The sequence below is a fragment of the Phascolarctos cinereus genome, unplaced genomic scaffold (genome assembly GCF_003287225.1).
Source record: "Phascolarctos cinereus isolate Bilbo 61053 unplaced genomic scaffold, phaCin_HiC Scaffold_9;HRSCAF=440, whole genome shotgun sequence".
In the NCBI taxonomy this organism is placed as follows: domain Eukaryota; kingdom Metazoa; phylum Chordata; class Mammalia; order Diprotodontia; family Phascolarctidae; genus Phascolarctos; species Phascolarctos cinereus.
In genome coordinates, this window is record NW_027556402.1 from 203,947,981 (window position 1) to 203,970,851 (window position 22,871).

Here is a 22,871-nt window from a genome sequence, read left to right on the forward strand (position 1 = left end):
TTCAGTGCCATACCAATCAAACTACCAAAAAATTATTTTATAGAGTTAGAAAAAATAATAACAAGATTCATTTGGAAAAACAAAAGGTCCAGAATATCAAAGGAACTAATGAAAAGAAATGCAGGGGAAGGTGGCCTAGCAATTCCAGATCTTAAATTGTATTATAAAGCAGCAATCATCAAAACTGCTTGGTACTGGCTAAGAAAAGGGAGGTGGATCAGTGGAATAGGTTAAATATGCAAGACACAGTAGTCAATGACTATAGTAATCTATTATTTGATAAACCCAAAGACCCCAGCTTCTGGGATAAGAACCCACTCTTTGAAAAAAACTGCTGGGAAAACTGGAAAAGAGTATGGCAGAAACTAGGCATAGACCCAAATCTCACACCATATACCAAAATAAAGTCAAAATGGGTTCATGACTTAGATATAAAGGCTGATACCATAAGTAAACTGGGAGAACAAGGAATAGTTTACCTATCAGATCTGGAGAACAGAAGAATTCATGACCAAACAGGAGATAGAGAACATTATGAAAAGCAAAATGGATAATTTTGATTACATTAAATTGAAAAGTTTTTGCACAAACAAAGCCAATGCAACTAAGATTAGAAGGAAGGTAGAAAATTGGGAAAGAATTTTTACAACCAGTCTCTCTGATAAAGGCCTCATTTCTAAAATATGTAGAGAATTAAGACAAATTTATAAGAACACAAGCCATTCCCCAATTGATAAATGGTCAAAGGATATGAACAGACAGTTCTCAGATGAAGAAATTAAAGCCATCTATAGTCATATGAAAAAATGCTCTAAATTTATTGATTAGAGAAATGCAAATCAAAACAACTCTGAGTACCACATCACACCTATCAGATTGGCCAACATGACAAAACAGGAAAATGATAAATGTTAGAGAAGATGTGGGAAAATTGGAACACTAATACATTGTTGGTGGAGTTGTGAAATGATCCAACCATTTTGGAGAACAATTTGGAACTATGCCCAAAGGGCTACAAAAATGTGCATACCCTTTGACCAGCAATAGACTTCTAGGGCTATATCCCAAAGAGATCAAACAAATGGGAAAAGGACCCACATGTACAAAAATATTCATAGCAGCTCTTTTTGTGGTGGCAAAGAATTGGAAATTGAGAGGATGCCCATCAATTGGGAAATGGCTGAGCAAGTTGTGGTATATGAATGTAATGGAATACTATTGTGCTATAAGAAATGAGGAACAGGCTGACTTCAGAAAAACCTGGGAAGACTTATATGGTCTGATGCTGAGTGAAGTGAGCAGAACCAAGAGGACTTTGTACACAATAACAGCCACGTTATGCGATGACTAATATTGTTAAACTGAACCCTTCTCAGCATTACAAGGATCTAAGACATCTCCAGAGGACTTGGGACGGAAAATGCTGTCTACATCCAAAGAAAGAACTATGGAAGTCGAATCGCTCTCGCTTATTTTTACCTTCTGTTGAGTTTTGTTTCATCTTTCTGATGGTTCCTCCTAATGGTTTTAATTTTTACTTAGAACTTCACTAATGTGAAAATATGTTTAATAGGAATGTAAATGTAAAGACTATATCAGATTGTGTGCTGTCTTGGGGAGGGTGGGGGGAGGAAGGGGGAGAAAAATTTTCAACTCAAAAGCATATGAAGTGATTGTTGATAAATCAAAAAATTAATAAAATTTTTAAAAAACATAAAAATTTTTTTTTAAAAAGTGCTGCTTACCGTTTTAACAGAGTATAAGCTGTCTTCATTGTCCAGAGGTACAATTCTAGAGAAGGGAAAAAAAGAAAGAAAACATAAAAGTGGTTAATTTTATGCTGAAATTCAAAACACACTCACTGTTCTCTCAAATCAGCCACTTCAACATGGAAGTATGATTTCTTCCAGGGTGTCTCTTAAACAACTTGGCCACTAGCAGCAAGTAGGCAGAATTTTAATCTAGACCATGTAGGGAAAATTAACATTTTTCCAATTTTAGAGGGAAGGAAACCCTCAGTAGAATGGATATGTTAATTAAGCATTGCCCTTTTTGAAACCAAACACCAGCTGAGGCAACTCCTGAGGAAATAGATGCAAGAGACCAAGTCCCTTCAAAAAGCTGTTCTTCAGCTATGGAAAGGCTGCAGACCAGGACTGGTCAGCTGTTGACCACATTTTCCTCTACTTTAAAGTGGCCTCTTTTCTCTTTTTCCCTCCCCAACGCAAAAAGAGATACTCACCTTCCCTGATTGTTCACAGCATGAATACGAAAAGCCACCTTGTAGCTGTGGACAAAAGTCAAAGGATGAGACAGTCAGAATGTCATGGGCTAAGATTCCTTCTCAGCCAGCTCTGACCAAAGCAATCCTATCCTGATGAAATGTTGTCCAACCATCTGTCCCCCAACTTGTTTACTCACAAAGCCATTAACCACAGAATTAGTCTGAAGTGGAAGGGAAAGGCTTTCTCCTCTCGTCCTTGCCCTTCTCCAGCATCTCCCAAAACTTCCCTGCTGGCTTTTGTTCAGATGCCATCAATGAGGCCCATGAGTTTTCTACTTTTTCTATTTAGATGAAGGCCACATTTATATTGCGCTCTTTTGTGCACATGGTTACTGTCCCAGCAGAGTGTAAACTCCTTTTGGGGAGGGACAATGTCATTCTGACTCTCGCATCCCCAGTGCTTAGCAAAGTGCTTGCACACAGGAGGCCCATTTGTTCAACTGAACTAAGGCATAATTAGGCCTGACACAAGAACAAACTTCCTACCAAGTAGAACTATCCAAAGTAGAACTAGCTGCCTCAGGAAGTGGTAAACAAAAGCTGCCAGCATCTTGGCTGGCCATAGGAATGCTATAGAGGGAGGAGGTGGCCTTTGATCTCCCTTCCAATATAGACTGTGATTCTGAGACAACAGCCTGAGAGGCCACCATAGTAGACAGGGGTCAACCAAGGGGGCCAGAAGGACAAAAATGGAGGGTACCATATCTCAGTCATTAGCAGATCTCAGGAGGTAAATGATCTCACTATCTCATGGGACAGCTCCTTGTCACAGAACTCCCCATTTGCTAGAGTGGACTTTTCAGGCTGTCCTCACTAGTGGTTCCAGCCCAACAGTGAGAAAAGAAAAGATTACAGTAACTCTAGGATTGTAGAGTCCGGGCAGGCCTTCAAAGCCAACCAGCCAAGATCCTCCCCTTCCTATGTCTCACTCCTTTGACTCTTCTCCTCTCTTTTCTTTGCATGCCCTCTTATCCCATTCCTACTTACAGGCCAAAGGTGAACAGGCGTATAACCATAAATGTTCCATAATACAAGGTAACATGCTTTGTCAAGTAAACGGTAAGGCCAGGGAACAGAGTACTCTAGGTAATGGAATGTTTTGGGTAATAGAACCAACTCCCAAATCCTCCTGGTTTCAACGTTTACAAGTAAAAACCTCTTCTAGCGTATAAAAGTTTATTTTCCTACTTTGACAGCATGTTGTGAAATTTTCATCTCTGATGACGCGAGAGCACCCTACACGTTCATTCTCATGACACCAGACTCCAGGTGCGTCACTCAGCAGGCCCTGGAAATCTGGCCAGTGTGTGCACTCTTCTCAGTACCATGGCCTAGGGCTTGGGTTTTTCTTTTTCTTTTCTAAAGAAACATGGCTTCCTGATATTAACTTCTTCACTTGTCATTTGCTTCTTTTTCATCCAGAAAAAAAAGAATTCATGAGACATTCTGGCTATTTTCAGTCAGGACTGGGTCTCTAGTTAATCTTACTTTGACTGTATTTAGCATTTTGAGCTCCCTGAAGATAAGCGCATACCCAATGTGTAATGAAACACTATTCAGGAAGTCAAGGTTCACAGACCTTGTAGAAACTGAGGCAGAAGGGGGGCTTACCCAAATTGAGTGTATGTTGGACCCAGGCTGCCTTGCCTCCCAGAAATGGGACTATAATGACAAGATGCATTTCTAAAACCCTTTAAGATTTACAAAGTACTTTTATTTTTTTAAACCACAATCCCGTGAGGTAGATGGTATGTGTATTTTTATTCCTGTTTCACAGATGAAAAAAACCAAGGCTCTGAAAAGTTAAGTGACTTGACCATAGTCCCACAGCCACTAAGTGTTTAAGGGAGGATTCCGACTTATTTTTCCTGATGTCAAGTCAAGCACTCTTACCCACTGTTCCAAAAAAATCCCATTGCTTGTAGGTGTGTTCACTGAGTAGCCACCATCCTCCCCTAGGCAGACAGTGCCAATCGCTCCACACCCTCACACAGAGGCTAAGCAGCTCTTCTCAGGATGTTTGTCTTATCTACATGAAATGCTATTCTTCAAACTTGTGAATGGAAAGAAACTGTATAAAGTGAAAAGAGGAGAACCAGGAGAATTTTGACTGCCCACAGCTACACACAATTAAAAGTATGTGCCCGGACAAAAACACAGCTCAGAAGGGCTTATAGAGTGACTTACCGATAAGCTGACATATCTAGCTTGTTGCTTTTTCACTGTTAAACCCATTTTTGTTTATTAAACACAATTTAAGAAAACAAAAAACCTGTGCCTGATATTCCTCAAATAACTCTTCCATGCTATAGTCTTTCTCTCTCTGACTTGAGGCCTAGGCCTCAATTTTCCTTCATGCAAATATGCAGACCCCAACTCTAATAAATACCATAGTATTACCTTAGGGCTTCCTAAAGAGGACCCTGAATATGGTGCTTGGGAATGGGGGAAAAAATAGGACTCCTCGTAAAATGGGATCATAATCTCGAATAATCTCCAGGAAAATCAGTGGCCGCATACCGTAGAACAGACTTCAGCTTCTTCATCTGAAAAGAATCTAGCAGATTCCAAAGTGTCAGCTCCGCTGCTTCTCTCGACTATAAAAGAAACACATCCAAGGCATTAAATATCATGGCACATCTAGGATGCGCTAGACAAGTGGAGGCTACTCCTCCTATAGCTAAGTGAGGCTAAAATTTGGCCCAAGAGGAGATATCTATGACCCTACCTAAACATCTTTGCCACATATGCTTACCCCGACCCATAAACACCTGCCTAAGGAAAATGTAAGTCTACTTTCTTCAGATTAAAAACTCCTGTTTGGATACAGTGACAATTCAAAGGGGGCATTTGGGCATCATCCTATGGGAAGCACTTCGGTCAGCAAGCAGCAGCTTGGTTAGTATTGCTGGCCCTATGGAAACCCAATGGTAGTGGTTATAAACCAGCTTCAAAGAAAATTACTGTAGAACTGTTGTCATTCAGTCATTTTTAGTTGTGTCTGACTCTTTGTAACCCCATTTGGGGTTTTCTTGGCAAAGATACTGAAGTGGTTTTCCATTTCCTCCTCCAGCTCACTTCACAAATGAGGAAATTGAGGAAGACAGGGTTAAGTGATCTACCCAGGATCACACAGCTAGTAAGTATCTAAGGCCATATTTGAACTCAGGAAGATAAATCTTCCTGACTCTAGGCCCAGCACTCTATTATACCCTAGACCACTAGCCATGGGCAAAACATGGCAAGAAATAAGTGCTCCTATTTGGTGCCTTTATTTCATATTAAGAACATCCAAAGAGTTGTAGCTTTAAAGAGATCTATGGGGGGAAAGTCTGATTACTGATTTAAAAAGATATGTCTAGCACTTTGTATATCCCTCCCAGCACTTAGCAATTCCATACAACTGATTTTTCCCTTAGTTAACTCAGGAACCACTTTGAGGAGAAGCATCTGGAGAGGTCTGGGGTGCTCGCCCACTCTAGTTCATCTTTAGAAAGTTACCAATGTGGAAGAGAAACCTATAAGCCAAAGATTCAAAAACCAAGCCTAGGGTGCCCTCAGTGTGGAGATGGGAAGTATCAGAGAGTCAGTGACTACAGATAAAGTCAGCCCTCTCCCTTATATACAAATATGACACAGCCTTTCCACTGCTAAACAGCTTCCTTCAGGAAGGGCCTTCTCAGTTTTGGGAAGCCACCAGTCTCAGGGGGTTGGTTAATAGTCTTTTTCTCTCCAAACTCAACTGGATCCAGGAACTCACTGGATTGGGTTTGGAAATAGCAGAATATCACCGAAAATATGGTCAGAGGACTCAACACCACTCAGGGTGTTAGGGAAATTAAGGTACTCTGACCTCTAAGTCTTTTAAATTAAGTTACAGAAACTCAAATCAGATAGTGCATGGAAAAATGACATCATTCTAAAACAATATATTTTGCTTTCTTTAGCTTGAAAAAATAGCTTTTTAAAAAATCTATTAAAGATTTAATCTATTAAAATAGATTTTAAAAAATCTATCAGCAGTTTCAACATGACCATATGCCTTTAAGACAACTGTTAATTAGTTGGAACTAAAAAGACATAGCAAAGACAGTCTTGCAAAAGCAGCCACAAGGAAAGGGAACCAGACTTGGTTACATGGGCAGGTATAGCTCAAACCTAGAAATAATGCCATGTCAGGGCCAGAATGGCTATGATTTCCATGATGCCAGCTCTCCTAAAGCCAAGCTCACACCAGAGTAGAGGGACAGTAGAGTCCAAACGACAAATAGGTCTTTATGAAGTTCTTGCAACGAAATAAGGAAGGAACTGCTGAGGGAAGAGAAACACAGTATTCAAATTACCTTGGTTACACTGGAAGTTTTAGCATAGCATGCAATGCCAGCCAGAACAGCCTCAACAACAGCAGCATATATCTGGGACAATTGCCTACTTAACAAACAAAGGAGATTATGTTAACTATAGCATCATACAGTTCCATTAAGAACAGCATGCATACAAATTACATAGTCCCAAGGAACTGATCTGAAACATGCTGGAGAAATTACAAAGGCCCACTTCAGTTGGCTTTGTGCCTTTCTTACACTGTGGGCTCCATCTGATTTACGTTTTGCTGTTGCTAAGCCATGTCAAAGGCAGACAGCTCTCTGGGTTCCATTCAGCTGTCTAACACTTTCAGTGCCTGATGAAACTAAAGAAGATACTGTGACCTCTTTTTGGGAAATTCCATTGGCCACAGAGGTCAATTTATCTTAAGTGCTGTGGACTTTACAACAAGGACTTACTGAACTTCCTAGAAGGCCATACAGCTTTTTCCAAGGGATTCTGACAACAAGTCTTCAGGTCAGTGAGGATGCTGGCCAGTCCTACAGTGCCAGAAAGCCATATAGGACAAGAGACTACTCTAACAGGAGACTAGGCTCAATCAGTATGGGTTTTAGACTAAATATGAAGGCATTACAAAGAGATATGCAAACTGGCTGCCTACTTTCCAAGCAATCCTCCTGAGGTGGAGAAAAATGAGGAGGTACCTCAAAATATTCCTCACTGAGCCAGCCTAGTCTTATGAATATGAATCACTCTCTATTAGGGTCCCCAGTAGCCAGAGTAGGGCTATAATGGAAAGGAAGGTGGGCCAACCTCTAGAAGACTCTAAATCTGGTTCATTTAGGGAGGTGGGGGTAGAATACAAATGCAGACAGTTTACTGAGTGACCACAGAATGCATATGGGCCACCATATAGGTGCTTAAATGATAGAGAATATGGTAGGAAAAAAGTATCTCATTTAAGAGTAAGTTTATTTTCAAGTGTCTTGAGTCCTGTGACAAGTAAAGAAAGACTGTCTTGCATGGCCAATGGGAAAATTTGTTTTGCTTGGCTCTCTGTGTTTGTAACAAGGGTTTTCTTTTTCTTTCATTCTCAATCGGGGAGGGGAGAGAGAAGATTTTGCTGACTGAAAATATAAAATTTAATTTAAAAAAGACTGTCTTGTGTTATGGAGTTTGAAATGTGTTCACACAGCAGAAGCAGCTCTTCTGTGAAGAGGAACCATCTAAAAGCTAAGCTAAAAGAGATCCTACAGTTAAGAAATTTCTGAATTTCATGGAGATTAGGAATTTATGTCTGAGAACCTGGGTGGTATCAAGAAGTGAACCATCTTTCTTAACAAACAAAATGAATATGATAAATTGATCACTTAAAGACTTTTTTTTGCCCAGGAATGTCATTCCCTTGATCCTGGTTTTCACAGATATGGGCATCTAGATCAGAGCCTCCCAAGACAGATTATTAGTGGGCAGATTCTCATGGTGATTACTAGTGGTTGTGACTATCTCAGTACTCTTTTTTTGGCCTCCATACCCTCTCCTGGCAGTTTCTTGGGCGAGGGATTAAGACTGGTTCAGTCTGGATGAGCAAGGAAGGTAGAAACCATGCAAAGGCAGCCTTGAGGTTCATAGTTTAGCCAGATTTTGAACACTTCCTAAACAGGTGGCTAAACACAACCTAGGCCAGCATATGTACAATGGATACACCTGATAATCATCATCTTCAGTAGGCCTGGAGAGCTCCAGGAGAGTCTATGAAGATTCTGGCCACTTGGGAGAACTGGAAATCTAGAATGAATTAGCCCATAACACAACCTATCCACAAAAGAATGGGAGTAATGGCACCCTTAGGAGGAACTGGGTGCCCACCCTGTTGTTTTGCCTGCTGTAGGGGGAAAGAACTGTGAGAGAAGGTCAGCAGAAGCACCGACAGATTTAATCAAGGCACATAAAGGTATAAAATGCTTATAAGGCATCAGATGTGAACCTCAACAAGTTAAACTTATTTTTCTTTCAATTTTAAAATTGTTACATATTCATAGAATTCAAGTCCCCCTGTTTTACTGATAAGGGTATTGAAATTCACAGAACCCAAGTGTCCAGGGGTCTTTCCACTGCACCATATTCTAATTGATATATGTTAGTAATGCCAGGCAGGAATATTCAAACAAACTTTGCCCCTTCTTAGGAGGGTTATGGCAGACCTCTACACGTTAATCTACACCTAAGGCAGTGTCTTACAGAGAATGGTTCTTTAGCACAACGGATGAAGGGATTTCCCTCTTATGTGTCACATATGGAGAAAGTTTCAATGCCAGGAATTAGACATAATAAAGGCAATGGCCTAATTCCAGGTCCCAGGCCCAAGAGATCGCCTGTAGATGAGCTGTCTACACCCAGGTATAGAATGAAAAGTGGTCTAAGATGATCTCTCTCAAACTACTGGCCACTTTTAAGGGCCCCAAGAGAAAGCTTATCAAGTCAGTCCTGCCAGGGTTGGAAAGGACAAATCCTGTAGACATTTATGGCTCCCCAAACCTTGAGAGTTTTGCTCCTCAGTGGGGGTACCACCAAGCTGTTGTGAAGGCACAGATGGTCAATTTTAGAGACATAAGACCTAAGGGGAAAACTGAACTCATATGTTTGTCATGAAGAATATGAACTCTTAGTGACTACAGGACAAAAATAGCTGCATATGAAGAAAGTAGTAGCTATTAAGTTCACAGGAAGAATTTTTTTGGGAAAATAAACATATCACACACCAATGCATACTAGTATTGTCAGATACGAAACACTAAAAGGACAAAGTATAAAAAGTAACCTTCAAAACAGTCAGCTCACGCCCTAGGGATGTCTGCATTGCCTAACACTAGACACAGTCTAGGGGCTATGCCTAATATTTGGTTCCTGAGGCATATACACAAACATTAAATGTAGAGTTTCACAGATGCTGGCCCCAAATACAATCAGAGATCACCTCTGTAGGGTTAATCTTGCTATACTTTCTCCCTCAATGCAAAAGGTTCTAGAACTACATCATTCTTCATTGATATTTCTTCACCCTGATGAGAATTTCCAAACCATGCCCCTTCACACAGCTGGCAAATAACCATGTCAACAGATAGGATTCTTGCTATGGGGGCCACTTAACTTGGTAACTAAGAGACAGGGACATGTTCTCTTGTTTAGGATACATCTGCTTCTACTTTTGCCAGAACTACATGATCCCAAGTGGGACCAACAATGTTGGGTTTAGGTCACACAGGTCTAGTTAACAAAGGAATCAACTGCAGGTACAGTATAAAGTAAAAAGGGAACTCAAATATATTAGGGGAAATGCCACAAAACAATAACCCAAAATATTTGAAATTTCATTTATGAATCAACCCAAAAGAAGTGGTTGAAACTGGACAAAGAGGTCCTCATGCGCCTGAAACAAGAATTACAGGTGACTTTGCATTTTTGCTCCTGCAAAAGGGAGAAAAGTTCTCCCACAGAAGGAGATAGCAGACAATTCCACAGCAGAGTATGTATACTCAACTATTCTGCTTATAGGACAGACTTATTCTAGGCTGAATGAACTAGAAGATGCTGAACACTGACTTCTAAACTCCATTCACTCAGTTTAAAAAGACATTATCCAAACCAAGAGCAATTAAGTCTAACTTGCATGCCAAGCCTAAATTAAAGATTCCTATTCCAAACTCAATGCTTCTTGCAGATCCACTCAAACCAAATTGTTTTCCTGCTCCCTACTTCTTAGAGAATCTGTACAGAAGTAATGGGAAAAACTTTATAGTGCTCTCACATCATTCAAATGGACATTCTCCACCGGCAACCACTGGCAATCCTAAGTTCTCATAAACACACTGAGAAACAGCCAGGGTAGCAAAGCAGCTCAGCCCAGCAATCATCCACGACAAAGCAGTACGAGCAGACCCAGGCATTCAGTGGTACATGGGTACCAAATGGGAGCAGTCCATCTAGGGACCCCACAACAAGTGCCAGGCTCTGCTTACTCCCTTCTAGGAATCTAATGTCAGTCCCAGTAAAGGCTCTGACACAATGATTACATCTCAGGAATCACCAAATGGCAAGGAAGGAAAAACCAAGGGAAATAACTTACACTTGCATGTTTTTCTTGGGCAATTCACCGGTGCTTCCTACAAAACAAACAATATTAAGAAATGTGTTAAAACTCAAGGTTTTTAAATATTCCTGAAGGAGTCTGGAACTTCTGGGCTTCAGAAAAGGTCAAGCATTCCAGGCTCTGAAAGAAGTCACACGATTCCTCTTTTAAGGTTTTTTGTCTGTTGGTTTTAAATGAATGGTATCTACTCCAGGGTATGCCAATCTTCCGTGCCCCCTTCATCCCATTATGCTCTGGGGCATTCCACATTCTCAGTACCTGAGCCCAACCACCAGCTTAAACTACCAAAGCAAAGGCCTAAGAGCTATAAAATGAATGGTTCAGTTTTGTGGTCGGCTTCTGTGGACTCTTTAAAGTTACGAAGCTTCCATGAACCATGCGTCAGAATTCATTCTGCCTCTTCCTCTTAATACCAACATAAACTGTGATTCCTCCTAAAGTTCCCAAATTCTTATATATTAACACCTGAAAAGTAATCTGTTCTGTTTTTAATTTTTATTGCTACCTTTTGTTGTTTACATTACCAGAATTTCTCCCAGTATTTCTGCCCTCCTCTCCCATCTCAGAAAGCCTTATCAGGTAAGAAATATTTATTTTTAAAGAAATAGAAAAACCAATGAATATATCAAAAAAGTCTAAAAATGTACACACAGGGTGTGTATCCATGGACTTCCCAACTCCGCAAAGAAGTGGGATGGAGGTATTTCCTCCTTTCTCTTCTTCGGCACTGTGCCTGTTTGTAATTTTACAGCGTTCACTTTTGATCGTTTGTTGCTTGTTCCTTCCACTTACATCGTAGTAATCATTGTGTACATTGTTTTACTTCACTCTGCATCAGATCATGTAAATCTTTCCTTGCTTCTCTGTATCTAATATAGTTGCAGTTTCTTACAGCACAGTAATAGTCCATTACATTTATGTACCACAATTTGTTTAGTCATTTCCTAATGAATTGGACTATGTTTCAATTCTTTGCTACCACAAAAAGTTGTTATAAATATTTTGGTGTATATGGAGGCTTTCTTCTTACCAAAGACTTATGCCAGGGAATACAAATAAGCCTAGTAGTAGAATCTCTGGGTCACTTTGATTGCCTAATTTCAAATTAATTTCCAAAATGGTTGTCCTAATTTATAGCTTTACCAATAACACATTAGAGAGTCTATCTTCTCAAAATTCCTCCAACATTGACTATTTCCATCTTTTGTCATTTTTCCCAATTTGCTGGGTATGTGGTAAAACCTCAGAGTTGAAAAACAAAAAAACAACCTATAGGTTTCATATGAATGCATATATTGAGCCTATATCAATTTACATGCCATCTTGGAGTAGGGGGAGGGGAGAGATGGGAAGAAAATTTGGAACTCAAAATCTTATGGAAGTGAATATTGAAAACTAAAAATAAATAAATAAATTTATAAAAAGAACAAAGAAAAAACCAATCTCAGGGCTGTTTTGATTCTTAAAAGTGATTTGGAGCATTCTTTCACATAGTTGTTAACAGTTTTCAATTATCCTTTTGAAAACTATTTGTATTTATATGTGTGTACATGTGTGTGTATATACATACATATACAACCATTTTCCAATATATAAGTGGTCAAAGGATATGAATAAATAGGTCTCAAAAGAACCACCAAAAGTTATTAACAATAAGTAGTAAACATATGTGTTAGTGTATGTCTACAAACACGTATGTAGGTATGTATATATGTATGCATGCGTGTCAGCTGTCTATATATTTTGGATATCAAATCCTTATCTGAGAAATATGATACAAAGATTTTTTTCTCATTTGACAACTTCCCTTCTTATTCTAGATACGTCAATCTGACACAAAATCTGTCTTCAGCACAAGGAGCTTTAGTAAACCTAGAAGTCACAGCCATCTGTGAAGGAGGAGGTATTAATTATATAAACTGCAGATATGATGAATTTGAGACCCTTACCTAAATCAGGAATGTGAGAGGCTCCAAAAAAATAGGTTCTTGAACAAGCAAGGGGTCCTTTTGGAGAGACACACTGCACAACCTGGGCATCGGGAAGAAACAGAGAGAAATGGGGCTGGGGCTGATACTGACATGGAAAAAGGATACCAATGAAGATTTTCCAACAGCCAATTTGTTATTAAAAAAAAAAAGTTTACCCCCATAAAAAACCGTTCTCCCAACCCCCTCTGCTTTAATTATTGATTTTGCTTATGTTGCTAAAAAGTATGCTTACATCACTCTTTTTGCTGTTTTGTTTAACTTTTTCAGGGAGTATATACAATGTGAAGAATCTGGGAATCGAATATGGTTCTGTATGATTCAAAATCAAATTTATTTCCCTCCCCTGAAACGGGCTCAGAAAGGCAAGCTGACATTATGTGCTATCTTCTAGAGGTTCAAAAGAGTCCCTTTTTCTCACACAAGGATGTCAAAATGCTGTCAGCCAGCTCTGTCTGTTTTCTCAGAGCCTATGGCCACAGACAGCATTTGCTTTCACCAGACTAAGCACCTACACCAGAGCTTCCGGAGACTGGACGTCTCAATCCTAGGACCTGTTCCGCCCCCCCCCCTGCCCCCGTCCCTGAGGTTCCTGATCCCACCCCTCTCCCCCTAAGTTACAGCCTCTCTCTGGCTCTGTCTGTAAAATGAACACAATAGCGTCTCAACCTCTCTTCCTTTCTCATGTGACAGAGATGATGTGGCAACACCAAAGAGTATACAGGAAAACCCTCAATTCTTAATGACCGAAATGCCACAACTCTCCCTTCCACTATTTTTAAAAATTCATTTGGAAATGCTATAAAATTAACAGACCTAATTGCCAACCAACTCCCTCCTCAGCCCCACAGCCCCTTCGAGATAATGGCTAAACTGGCATGAACCCATGAAAGCTGGCGCCTCAGCCGCACACCTCCACTGCCTGATGGCAAATTCCCAGTGCCCAGAGGGGGCAACGGTGACTCACCATGTGCTTGGCAGCACTGCCTCCCACGCCGGTGTTCCGCACCAGATGCCCCTCAGAAGGAAAGTTGAAGTTGCTGGCATTGAGGTTTTCTCCAGTTGAGTGGCAACCAAAAAGAACAAATGGCTGCCTGTTTGGGCTAAACAAGCAATTAACAATATTTCATTAGGACATTCTGCTTGGGAAAAGTTACTCTTTGAGGAAAAAAAGGACAGCTCCCTATTCCTCTATACAAGCAATTTCCTTAAGGTCATTAAGGCATCTGCCTCATCACAAGATCACGAAAAATGTTTGGTGAAAGGTAGCATTGTCTTCCGTGACACCATTGCAGTGACTGGGAAGTAATATGGAATAAGTCTAAAAAGAGAGGCTGGGCTCAGGTTGTGAAAGGATTTAAATGATAAATGGAGAAATCTGCATTTGATCCTAGAGACAATTAGGAGCCACTCAGGTTTACTGATAAAGGGAGTGATATGTTGAACAGACCTGACCTGATCTTTGGGAAAATCACTTTGGCAACTATGGAGAGGATGCATCAGAATGGGGAGAGACTTGAGGCAGGGAGGCCAATTAGAAGGTTGTTGCAATAGTTTAGGCGAGTAGTTATGAAGGTCATGTGGCATCGGATTAAATATACAGGATGGAATAAATTAAGGAGTTGAGGGTGATACCTGGGTTACAGGAAAGATGGTGCCACCCTCCACAGAAAAAGACAGGCTTGGAAGACAGATGGGGGAGGCAGCTAAGTTTTGTTGTTGTTGTTTTGCTTTTCAGCTATGTTGCCTGAAGGACCTACAGTTCAAAATGTCCAACAAGCATCTGGTGATATTGGACTCTTGAGAGAGTCTAGGACTAGAAATATAGATCTCAGGAGGCACCTACATAGAAATGTCAAGTATCCATGGGAGCTGATGAGGTCAGCAAGTGAGAGACTGAAAAAGGGGGCTCAACACAGAGTAACACCCATAATTAGGGGATATCTCTGAAGGATGATTCGGCAAAGGGGAGAGAGGAGTGGTCAGATAGACAGGAGAACTAGGAAAGAGCAGTATCATAAAGTTTCCAACAGGAAAAAAATATCTAGAAGGAGAGAGTAGCCAACAGTGCCAATGCTACAGAGAGTCAAGAAAGATAATAAAACGTCATCAGATTTGGCAGTTTAGAGGTGACTTTGATAATTATCAGCTGAATAATTTAGTCAGATGTTAAATTTCAAGTAGTAGCATAAATCTGGAGGACCATGTAAGAAGCTGAGAGAGATTTACTGGGTGGGGGGATAGGAGCGGGGAGGAGAGAGGGGCCTGACCAGCCTGAATCTCTAAGCGACACAACTTTTCTCCTTCTGGGTGAATGGGGTAGTTCAAATAAAAAGGAAGGAAACTTGTCTTAATTGTTTCTGGATGAACATATTACCTTTTGGTTTTTTTGTCACGTTAAACAAAGCCTGTTCTACATTGGATACTTTGTTAGCCTGAGTGCTTGCAATGGGACCTGAGGGCCCTTTCGATTTTCTGTGGGTAGACCTAGACACAAGCCAAATCTTGATGTTTCCACAGAAATCCCGGATTGGGACATGAGCCAAAAAAAATAAGCTTCCAAGACGTAAATTGAGAGTGACCGTTCTGAGCAATAGGTTACTGTTATTGTTCAGTTGCTTTTCAGCTGTGACTTCATTTGGAGTTTTCTTAGCAAAGATACTGCAATGATTTGCTCATTTCTCCAGCTCATTTCACAGATGAGGAAACTGAGGCAAACAGGGTTAAGTGACTTGCTCAACATCATATAGCTAATAAGTGTCTGAGGCCAAATTTGAACTCACAAAGGTAAGTCTTTCTAATTCCAGGCCCAGCACTTTACCCACTGGGCCACCTAGCCGCCCTTCACAGGTTATATAAAGCTTCAATTCAGAAAGCTAGGTGGTGCAAGGTATAGTGTGTCAGGCCTGGAGTTCTAGAAGACCCGAGTTCAAATTCAGCCTCAGATACTTACTAGCCGTGTGATCTTGTGCAAGTATCTTATCTATAAAATGGGGATGATAACAGCAGCTACCTCTCAGGGTTGCTAGGAGGACCAAATGAGGTAATGTTTATAAATTGCTGTGAAAATGCTGGCAGTTATTATAATTATACCTACTCCCTGGACAGCAACAGCATCAATGTTCAGTGCCTCAAGTGGCTTTTCACCAGTAAAAGGTACTTCAGACACAGGAGCTTCTCACTGGGTACTAGCTGAGTTTTCTGTTTACCAGGCTCACTGACTGCTACCCTCTTGTCTTCCTCATCTCAAGACCAGACCTGCCCAGACTCCCCTCTTGACAGTCTCTCACTTATATCTGCTGCTGCTTTACCTAGCCAGTCATGTCTGAGGCTTGTTTTTTCCCCTGAAGAGAAATCAGAATTCCTTCCATAATTCATCTTACAAAAGATTCTTCCCGGATATTACAATTCCATTAGGGTAAATAGGGTAAATTTCCATTTTTGTGGAAAATTATTTTTTATGTCATGGCCGTGGCTCATGCTGTAAAACATTTAGTTTTGTTGTCCTTACCCTTTCTTAGGTTAAAACTGTTTGCTATCTTTAAGCATGTATTGGGGTGGGGTAGATTGGGGCAGTTTTTAAAAGAAAAAATGATTTTCCTTTTCCTTCTGAATCTCCAGCCTTAGCTACCTCCATCACAGAATGAAGAGCTAGTGTTCCTGGTGGTGTTACAATGGGATAGAACCAAGAGAAGACCTAGGGCCACAGTCTGTCCCTTGTCCCCATAAGCAGGTTTCCCTCCTCCTGAAGTAGGAGCCCTGAGGACCAAAACGGCAAACTCTGAGGCAACTGATAAGACACACCCTGTTCATGGTCAAACAATGGCCCCACAAACAAAACAAACAGTCAAACTTATCACCATTAGTTGCCCTAAAGGTTTAGACCAGTTTCATATACAAGTCAAGCTCGTAGGAAATCTTTGCTAAAATAGAACAGTTTTGTAAATAACAAACCATAACACACCTGACACCAGAGAAAAGTAGAGATATTTGCTATAGCCCGATGAACATCCTTACCTATTGTCGGTAATGTGGCTGGAGAGCATTCCATGACTGAAGTAACTTCGGAATGGCTACAAAAAAAACCCCAAGCATATTTTTAAGGCTTTTATTCACAGAAAGGAAACTCCTAGATAAAATGTATGACTGATTTTGACTTAGCACTTCCCATCAAACAACTGGTGGGTATCAACCAATCTCTAAGCATTCATTAAACACTTTATTTGTGTCAGGCACTGTGCTAGATGCCCAAGAAGAACGGTCATCAGAGATCTTACATTTTAATAGGGGAAACAACACGTACACATACAAGTGCAAATTAAAAAAGTACAAAGCAGCTCAGGGCCATCAGGAAGGGTGCCATGTAGAAAGCAGCACTTGAGCTGAGCTTTGAAAGAAACAAGGTTCTATGGGGCCGAGGCAGGGAAGGGTATGCTAGACATTAGGGTCAGGCAGCCAGCAGAAAAGCAAGGAGACAGGATGCAGAGGGTCACGTGGGAGGAACAGCACGAAGAGAGGAGAGGAGGAAAAAAAAGAAGGGAGAAGAGGGGATAAGGACTAATTAAGTGCCTCGGTGTACCAGGCCCTGTGTGAAGCACCAGACAAACATCATCTCACTGACCTTCATAACAACCCTGGGGAACAGATGCTGTTATTATCCCCATTTTACAGTTGAAGAAACTAAGGCAATCAGAGGTGAAGTGACTTGCCCAGGGCCACACAGCTAATGAGTATCTCAGGCCAGATTTTACTTCAAGTCTTCATGGCTCCAGATCCAGCCTTCTTTCCAGCTATTGTACCACCTAACTGCTTCTAACAGCAAGAATGCCACTTTATGGATCAGAGGCATGAGAGAGAATAATCTATAACCAGGCTGGAAAGGTAAACTGGAGTCAGGTTGTCAAGGATGCCAAGCAAACACAATAATTTGTACTTGATCCTAGAAGCCACACTGAGAAGGGGAAGGACATAGACTATGCTTTTAGGAAAATCACTTAGAGAATAATTAAGCAAAAAGTAGCCCCAAATCAGAGTTTGCTTTGAAATCTCACGTTCTAAATTTATAAGTCTAGGGAATTACTTGAGGGTAGCTGAAAACACTTCAAGTTTTAACATGAAATTGAAAATGGAAATAAACTTAGCATAACAAATTCCTCTAAACTCATCGTATTTCAGGTTCCCTTAGTAGGATGCTGGGTTGAACACTACCTGAATTTCATAAGAAAGCCTAAGGCTGATTTGCATTTATGTTCTCAACAAACTAATGCTTTTTAAAAAATAAAATAAAAAATTTAGATTGGAAATGGGTTTGTTAGTTACCAGACTGTCAGAAGGGATTCCACATCTCACTTTTATTTAATCATGGAAAATTTCATCAAGTTTTGTGGGAAGGAGAGTCTGGAGGCAATGGATTGGGAGAAAGTTCTAAGCTTTGAGACACTGAATTAAATAATTTATGGCAAACTCAGCTAAAACATGGATATGTGCTCTCCCTGTCTACTGGCTCATTTCCTACTGCCTACAAACATGTCCATGGCTCCTCTCCACCTGCAAAACTTTCAGCTGACCCTTCCACTTCCACTATCATTCTCTATGTCTTTCGCTTTGTAGCTAAACTCAAAAAAGCCATCTACACTAGGTGTCTCCACTCTCTCTCCTCTCACTCTTTTCATAACCCTTTACAATCTGGCTTGAGATCTTATCATTCTACCAAAACTGCTCTCTCCTAATCTACTCTTCATCTCCTGGCTGCCAATCCTCTTCCTCTTAGATCTCTCCATAGCCTATGACATGTTGATCACTCTCTCCTCCTCGATACTCTTCTCTGGAGGCTTTCAGGAGACCATTCTCTCCTGGTTCTCTTCCTACCTATCCGACCAATCCTGTTCTGTCTCCTCTGTTGGATTTTCCTCCATTTCACACCCTCGAACCTTAGGTGTCCCTCAGGTTCTGTCCTGGATCATTTCCTTCTCCCTCTACACTACATTTGGTGATTTCAACAGTTCCCATGGATTTAATTACCATCTCCATACCAGTGATTCTCAAACCTACTGCTTCTGCCCCAACCTTTCTACTGACCTTCAATCTCACATCTCCAAATGCCTTGCAGACATCTTGAAATGGATATCCATATTCAATCTCTGTTGCGAAGTCTGTTGATTTCACCTTCACAACATCTCTCAAGTAAGACCCCTTCTCTCCTGTGTCACTGCTACCACCTTGGTGCAAGCCCTCAACACCTCACACCTGGACTACTGCAATGGCCTGCAGGTGGGTCTACCCATCTCAAGTCTCCCCTCACTCCAATCCATCCTCCATTCAGCCACTAAAGTGATTTCCCTGAAATGCAGATCCAATTATTTCACCCCACTACTCAATAAACTCCAGTGGCTCCCTATCACCTTTAGGATCAAATACAAAGGCCTCCGTCATTCAAAGCCCTTCATAACCTAGCCTCCTCCCACTTTTCCAGTCTTCTTACACCCCTACTCCCTGCTATCTATTCTTCAATCAATGACATTGGCCTCCTGGCTATTCCTCGAACCAAAACACTGCATCTCAGCTCTGGGCATTTTCTCTGGCTATCTACCATGCTTGGAATGCTCTCTCCCTCAGCTCCACCCACTATCTTCCCTGACTTCTTAAATCCAGCTAAAATCTCATCTTCTACAGGAAGCCTTTCCCAAACCCTCTTAATTCTAGTGCCTTCCCTCTCTAAATTATTTCCTATTTATCCTATACATAGCTTGTTTGCACATATTTGTTAAACTGTTGTCTGCTCCATTAGATTGCAAACTCCCTAAGGATAGGAACTGTCTTCTGCCTCTTTTGTTCCCTCAGGGCTTAGCACAGTGCCTGGAATGTAGTAGATGTTTATTGATTGACTGACTGATCAGTTCATTTTACTACCAAACTAAGAAAAATGAACATTAGGCAAAATGAGTTGGCATGAAGTGAATTCTTACCAACTTAGTTACCTACAGTTTAAATTAAAAAAAAAATTAAGGTAATCTGGCCCTTTCCCCAGATGTCTCTAATCTTGGCCAAAAAAGAGAGACAGAGTCTATCTTTTGACTCCTGACCTGGTCAAAATGTGAACACTTGCTCACCTTACAATGAGTTACAGGCTGTGCCCTGCCCAGGAGAGCTGAGGTTATATCTCAGCTAGTTATGCCATTAAAAAATTTTGTTACAAGAACACACAACATCAGGCTATCTTGAATCCTCATTGCAAGGTCCAAAAGCCTAGTCTGCTTCTTGGTTATTAATTAAACCTGCTGACATGACTCCTCTGGTTCCTAGTACTGACCCCCTCCATTTCCCCACCCTTCACCGAGTCTCACAGCTATTTTACATAATTTGACAACTAGACGGAATCTCAGTATTCATCTAGTCTAACTCATATACCGCAGAAGTCCCCATTATAAAATACCCAATAAGCAGTCGTCCAGCCTCTCCTTAAAGACCACTAAAGAAAGGGATCCCACCGCCTCCTAGGGCAGCCCATTCCACTTTTGAACACTCTCATTATTAAGAAGTTTTTCCTGACATCCAGTCAAAATTTGCTTCTTTGCATCTTCCACTCAGTGTTTCTAGTTCTGCCCTCTGGGGCCAAAGAGAATATAAACCCTCTTCCACATGACAAATTTTCACATACTTGAAGATAGCTATCATGGCCCCCAATTCAGTCTTCTCTTCTGCAGGCTAAATGTGTCTAATTCTTCAACTGACCCGTATAAGACAAGGACTTTGCCCCTTCACTATCTTAGCTATTCTCCTCTGGATACCTTCCATCTTAATCCGTCGTGTCCCAAAATGAACACAATATTCCAGTAGAGGGGACAGTACAATAGGCCTATCACCTCCCTATTCATAGAAGTGATGTCCATCACAGTGCTGACTAATATTGAGCTTGCATGCACTAAAATCCCCAGATCTTTTTTAGAACTGCTATCAGTGCCTTCACTATCTTACACTTGTAAAAGTGATTTTTTGTACCCAAGTGCAAGACTTTATATTTATGCCTACTGAATTTCATCTCATTAGATTTAGCTCAATATTCTAGGCTATTAAGTTACTTTTGGATCCTGTCATCTGATGTGTTAACTATCTCTCCCGACTCTGTGTAATCTCTAAATTACTGAGCACATAAAGTATGTGTTTATCCATGTCATTGATAAAAATGATAAATAGAACATGGTCAAGCACAGATCTCTGGAGACATCCTGCTATGTTGACGCTGAACTATTAACAACTAATTATTCTTTGAGTCCAGCCACCCAACCAGTTCTGAATACATCTGCTTGTATTACTGTCAAATCCCCACCTCTTTATCTTCTCCACAAGAATAGCATGTCAACTTTATCAAGAGGTTTGCTAAAATCTAGGTAAGCTATATCTGCAGCATCCTCCTCTCATCTCCTAGTTTAGTAAGCTGTCATAAAGGAAATGAAAGTGGTCTGCCATGACTGATTCTTTGTGATCAGTGTTTCTCTTTCTACATGTTTACCACCCATCTCTTTAATAATCTCTCTTAGAGTATTCTCAGGAATCAGTCAATTCCACTGACCTTTAGTGTGTAGACTCTGATCTCTTCTCCCTTCTTGAAAACCAAAACACAATTTACCCTTCTCAAATCTGTACCTCTCGTATTTTCCATGATCTTTCAAACATCACTGGCAGTGGCTCAGTCGTCATATTTCTCAGTTCTTTCCTGAGGATGTCAGTGAGGCAGGTGATGCGACCTGACCTGGATTCATCAAGGACTCTTCATTTATCTTGCATATCCACTCCTTGTTGGTCATTCCATCCACTCCAAGCAAAGGCCTTATCCCTTCTGTGATCCTCTCCTTTCTTGCAATATAGCTTAAAATACTTTTTGCTGTGTTTAGCCTCCCTTGACAGTCTGAGCTCATTTGAGTTTTACTATTCCTGACGCTATTTTTTTTACAGGAACATGCCATACTCATATTCATTCTCTGTTACCTGGCCTAGCTTTCATCTTTTGTACATTTCTTTTTAAAATCCAGGTGAGTTTCCTGTGCATCCACATTCAGACAATTCCTCCTCGCTGGAATTGTTTCCTTTTGTGTCTTTAGAACTCCATTCTTGATTTCAGTGGCTCTTTTTGTGGTGGCCAAGAATTGGAAATTAAGGGGATGCCTGTTAGTTGGGGAATGGCTGAACAAGTTGTGGTATATGAATGTAATGGAATACTATTGTGCTATAAGAAATGATGAGCAGGCAGACTTTAGAAAAACCTGGAAAGACTTATATGAACTGATGCGGAGTAAAGTGAGTAGAACCAGGAGAACATTATACACAATAACAGCCACATTGTTCGATGACTACCTTTGATAGACTTAACTCTTCTCAAGCAATGCAAGGATCTAAGCCAACACCAAAAGACTCATGAAGGCAAATTCTGTCCACATCCAGAAAAGGAACTACATAGTCTGAATGCAGATCGAAGCATATTATGTGCTCTCTCTTCTTTTTCTCATTGTTTCTCCCACTGGTTCTAATTCTTCTTTACAACATGATTAACATGAAAATAGGTTTAATATAAATGTATATGTAGAGCCTATACAAATTGCTGGCGTCTTTGGGTGGAGGGAGAGGAGGGATGGGGAGAAAATTTGGAACTCAAAATCTTATGGAAGTGAATGTTGAAAACTAAAAATTAATTTTAAAAAAAGATAAAAATAAATTTTTTTAAAAAGAATTTTTAAAAAGAATTCCATGAGCATCTCCCATCCTTTTTGGAGTGACTTCCTCTGAAACATTTTAGTCCATGGGATCCCACCTACCTTTTTTCCAAACTCTTTTAAATATGCTTTCCTAAGATCTAGGATGCATGTCAGACAACATCCAGACTACCTCTCCTTTTCTATCACAAATCAAGGAGAGAAAAGCACTTCCTACCTACCTCAGGTTTCCATCATTCCCACCCCAGGTACAAGTTCCTTCTCTGTTAGTGAGAATAAGATCCAGAATAGAATTTCCCCTTGTTTGTTCCTCCACCTTCTGAAGGATATAAATATGTCTACAGCAAGTCAAGGGGTTATTAACTGCTGTTTTTGGCAGAGAGAGGGAGAGAGCTTCAGCAGATGTCTGAATGGCT

General features: G+C 40.6%; 1 protein-coding gene across 1 annotated transcript in view; it reads right to left on the bottom strand.

Annotated features, from left to right (window-relative positions):
* The window catches only part of DNAAF9 (dynein axonemal assembly factor 9), a 173,456-nt gene that overhangs the window by 86,201 nt on the left and 64,384 nt on the right, over positions 1–22,871 (bottom strand). The window contains 8 exon segments of the mRNA XM_021005399.2: positions 1,746–1,791; positions 2,243–2,287; positions 4,805–4,881; positions 6,628–6,715; positions 10,737–10,773; positions 12,710–12,791; positions 13,716–13,851; positions 16,766–16,821. Of these exon segments, the coding sequence (XP_020861058.1) occupies positions 1,746–1,791; positions 2,243–2,287; positions 4,805–4,881; positions 6,628–6,715; positions 10,737–10,773; positions 12,710–12,791; positions 13,716–13,851; positions 16,766–16,821 (567 nt within the window).